Below are 3,940 nucleotides of genomic sequence, written 5' to 3'. Positions count from 1 at the left end.
TCAGGTGGATGCTGCCTGCTCCCAGAGCCTCACCCCAGCATCCCTGGCAATGTGGGGCCTGCCCCAGTGGCACACGCTGTGACCCACTGCCTTCTCGCCGGCCCCTGACTCTCGGTTACAAACTCTGGGTTGGAGAAGAAGCCGCTGGTGTCCAAGAGGGCAGCGGAAGCCCTGGCAAGGCCCAACCATTACATGCAAGGGAAAAACCCTCCCAGTGGTGGGGCAAAGCCCTGCCTTCTCCCCGCCCCACTGCACTGCCCCCAACAATTCCTCATAAGCCAAGGCAAACAAGGCGAGCGGAGCAGCCCAAGCCCTTCCTCGCCTGCACACCAAGCCAGCTGGTGCACAGTTCTGACCCCCTTCTCTGCTACCCTCACGGGGGTTTTGGTCAGGCTGGCTCCCCCCTGCCCCACACCCAGCCCCATCCAAAAGCAACTTGGCTGAAGAACTAATCCTGTTCCCCCTCGGCCAAAGGGGCGATCTCCGGTGCCACACCCGGGCATGGCCATGCCATACCCAGCACCAGGAGCATGCCCCGGCTGTGGGCTCACCTGCAAACTGGGTGTAGACCGTGTCCCGAAGGAAGGTGCCACATCCAAAGTCCAGGAGCTTGGCCTCGCCGGTGGCCAGGTGGAGGAGGATGTTCTGGGGCTTGATGTCCCGGTGCAGGACGCCGCAGCTGGTGCAGTGCCGCACGGCCTGCAGCACCTGGTGGAACAGCCCCCACGCCATCTCCTCCGGCAGGAACCCCCACGCCGTGATTAAGGCAGAGAGGTCCTGAGACGGCTCCGGATGCTCCATGACCAACAGGAAACCGTTGGGGAGCTCGACCCACTCCAGCAGCTGGATGACCCCAGGAAAGCCCTTGGACACCTTGTCCAGCAGCACGATCTCCAGGGGGGCCCGGGTGCCGTCAGGCTGCGGGGGGACCACGGGGTCGTCAGTGGGGCTGATGCCGTGCCTGTCTGCCTGCTACCCCTGCGCCAGCCCTGGATGCTCCCCGGCCCCCAGCGACCCCACGCCCACTCTCCCTCCAGGTGTCCCGGCGGCTTCCACCCTCCCGGGCCTCGGCTCGTCCCCGCCCGGCCCGCCCCGCTTTCTCCCGCTGGCCCCGCTCGCTCACCAGCTCGCCCCAGCGCCGGATGAGATCCCGGGGCACGGCTTTGATGGCCACCTGCAAGCCAAGGCCAAGGGCGGCTTGAGCTCGCCGCCCGTCCCGCTCTCCTCCTCCTCCCCTTCCTCCTCCTCCTGCTCCACTCACCGGGGCTCCGTCCCAGGTCGCCGCGTAGACGCGGCCGAAGCCGCCGCTGCCCAGCAGCGAATGCAGCCGGTAGCGCTCGTGCAGCGGCTCCTTGGCCTTCCGTGCGGGCGAGACGTGGCCGTCAGCGTTGGGGCCGGGGCCCGGCACGGCCCCCGAGCGCCCCTCAAGCGGCTCGGGCCGGGCTTCCCCAGCCGCAGCGGGCAGCGGCGGCTCGCTGCCGGCGGCCGAGCTGGCGAGCGGCGGAGCTCCGGCCGGGGAAGCCGCCGAGGAGGCGGCAGCGGCCGCGGCGGCCGCGTCCCCCGCCGGCCCCGGCAGGCGCCGGGCTCGAGCCAGGCGGAGCCAAGGGGCGGCGAGGCCGAGCCCGTCCCACAGCCAGCCCCACAGCAGCGCCCAGCAGCGCCACAGCCGGCGCGCCGGGAGCCGGCCGAGGGCGGCACCGCGCCGGGCCGCCCAGGAACGGGGACGGGGCGGCCCCGCCCGGCACAGGGGAACGGCCGGGGCCATGGCCCGGGCCGGCAAGGGGAGGGGGGACCGGCAAGGGGACAGGGACACCGGGACAGGGAATGGGACAGAGAAACCTGCACAGGGACACCGGGACAGGGACACCAGCACAGGGACACCGGGACAGGGATACCGGGACAGGGAATGGGACAGGGACACTGGGACCGGGAAGGGGTCAGGGACAGTGGGACAGGGACACTGGGAACGGGAAGGGGACAGGGACAGCGGGACAGAGAAGGGGACAGGGACAGCGGGACAGGGACACTGGGACCGGGAAGGGGACAGGGACAGCAGGACAGGGAAACTGGAACAGGGACAGCGGGACAGGGATACCGGGACAGGGAGAGGAGGAAGAAGAGCACGATCAAGAGTCACAGCGAGAGCGCGTCGCTAGAGTTGCTGCCTCCGCCGCTGCTGCCGCCGAAGCGCTGGGGCCGTTGGTCCGTTTGTCCGTTTGTCCGTTCCCCGTTGGCCCCCGCGAGCCCCGGGGGCAGCCCCGGCCGCTCCGCTCCCAACCAGCCCCGGCCGCAGTCACGGAGCTCCCCTTCCTCCCGCCCCCACGCCAAGACCACGGGCTTTTGGAGCTGCTTTGCTTTAGTTCAACTTCTTTGCTGCCAACTTTGCAGCTTCCCGCCGCTGCTCGCACCCCATCCCGCCCGCTCGGCCCGCGCTGCTGGCGCTTCCTCCCAGGCCAGCCGGGCTCTGCCCCTCAACTTTGGCAAGGGCTTTGCTCAGGGAGCAGCCCCGGCACGTCCGGCCAGCGCCAGGCAGAGCCAGCCCCGGGGGAGGGCAGAGCAGGACGATCGCCAGGGGAAATGCAGCCCTTTGGGGGCAGCGCTGCTCCCCGACCACACCAGGGCTCTTCCTGCTTTCCTGCCCGCTTCCAGGGAAAATCGGCGACTGCACAGAGGATCACGAAGAAGACAATTAGAAGACTCTTCTTGCTGCCATTTGGATGCCAGTCCCTCCTAAGAAATGCAGGCTTCATTTGGAATGGACACGATGTAGCAGCTTTTTCAGCACCCAATATTTAACAGCTGCCTTTCAGGGCACAATGGGAAAACGGGGGGAGAACGGGACAAAAGGGGGGCTGGGACCTCCAAAGTGAGCGAGGAAGGGGCTGAGACTCTGAAACCGAGCAGGGCAGGGGGGAAGAAACACCCTCAAACCGAGCTGGGGGGGGCTGGGGATTGTGGGGATGATGGGAAAGGGGTGGGAGAGGGGAGAAAAGGGGTGTTGGACAGTGGGCAGAGGGACAGAGGGCAGGGGGTTCCCACATGGGTCCCCCCTGTCCCCCATCACTTGAGCCCTGGAGCGGTTCCCGGGGGCTCTGGGAGGGGGCAGATCCGCACTGGGAATGTTCACTGCTTCTGTAACCCTTTGTGTGCTTGCTCTGGTCACGATTGCCCACAGGTGCCCAACCCCCCTGTCCATCCCTGGGGGGCTGATGGGGGACTCCCCCACCCAGTAACTGGTGCTGCAGCAGCTGTGGGGCAGAGGGGGGTGGGAAAGGGGGGTCCGGGGTGGCCCCCTGAGCTCCCAACCTGCTGGGGGGGCACCCCCTGACCTGTGTCCCTGCACACCCAGGGCTGTTCCAGGTCCTGGGAAAAGCCGAGTGAACGGCCCCGACCGGGAGAGGTTCCTGCCCGGGTACATCTACAACTGGGAGCAGCTCAGGCTCTTCAGCAGAGATTTGGGCACCTGGGGGGGGACACCCTGTGTGGGGAGACCCAGGCCAGGCACTGGAACAGCCAAGGGGAGTTCCTGGAGAACAGACAGGATCAGGGGACATGAACTGCTGGCACAACTATGAGAACGTGGCCCCATTTGCCCAGCCTGGGAACCCCCATTTTGGGGTAATCTCCCCCAAATCCTCCCAAATATTCCCCAAATGCCCCCAAATCCCAGTAAAATGGTGGAGCTTTAGATGTCTTTGTTGAATGTCTTTGTTTTAAATTCAACAAATCAGCTCTTCCCAATGAATTTCCAAGGTCAGTTTGTGACCCCCTGGATGTTTCTCCCCCTGTGTTCACGCGGGTGCCTGTGGGGAACAAGGAGGATGTGGAGACCACCAGCCAGGTGTCTTCCCAACGTGGATGCTCCAATGGGTGATGGAGTTGGAGCAGCAGACAAAGCTCTTCCCACAGTCAAGGCACCTTTAGGGCTTCCCTTACTGGT

The 3,940-nt window shown here is 66.1% G+C and overlaps 1 protein-coding gene across 1 annotated transcript; it reads right to left on the bottom strand.

Moving 5' to 3' along the window:
* Positions 1–516: 516 nt before the first annotated feature.
* LOC113940938 (serine/threonine-protein kinase pim-1-like) lies at positions 517–1,843 on the bottom strand (the record flags this gene model as incomplete). The annotated part of the gene is made up of 3 exons (XM_027632089.1): positions 1,262–1,843; positions 1,124–1,174; positions 517–918 (listed from the first exon to the last, which is right to left on the bottom strand). Coding segments are annotated over exons 1-3 (957 nt in total), but the record flags the coding sequence as incomplete, so codon positions are not given.
* Positions 1,844–3,940: the final 2,097 nt, after the last annotated feature.

Source organism: Corapipo altera, unplaced genomic scaffold, assembly GCF_003945725.1.
Source record: "Corapipo altera isolate COAL_440 unplaced genomic scaffold, ASM394572v1 61489, whole genome shotgun sequence".
NCBI classification, from domain to species: Eukaryota; Metazoa; Chordata; class Aves; order Passeriformes; family Pipridae; genus Corapipo; species Corapipo altera.
The sequence above is the reverse complement of the archived record's forward strand: the minus strand, read 5'-3'. Positions and strand labels throughout refer to the sequence as shown.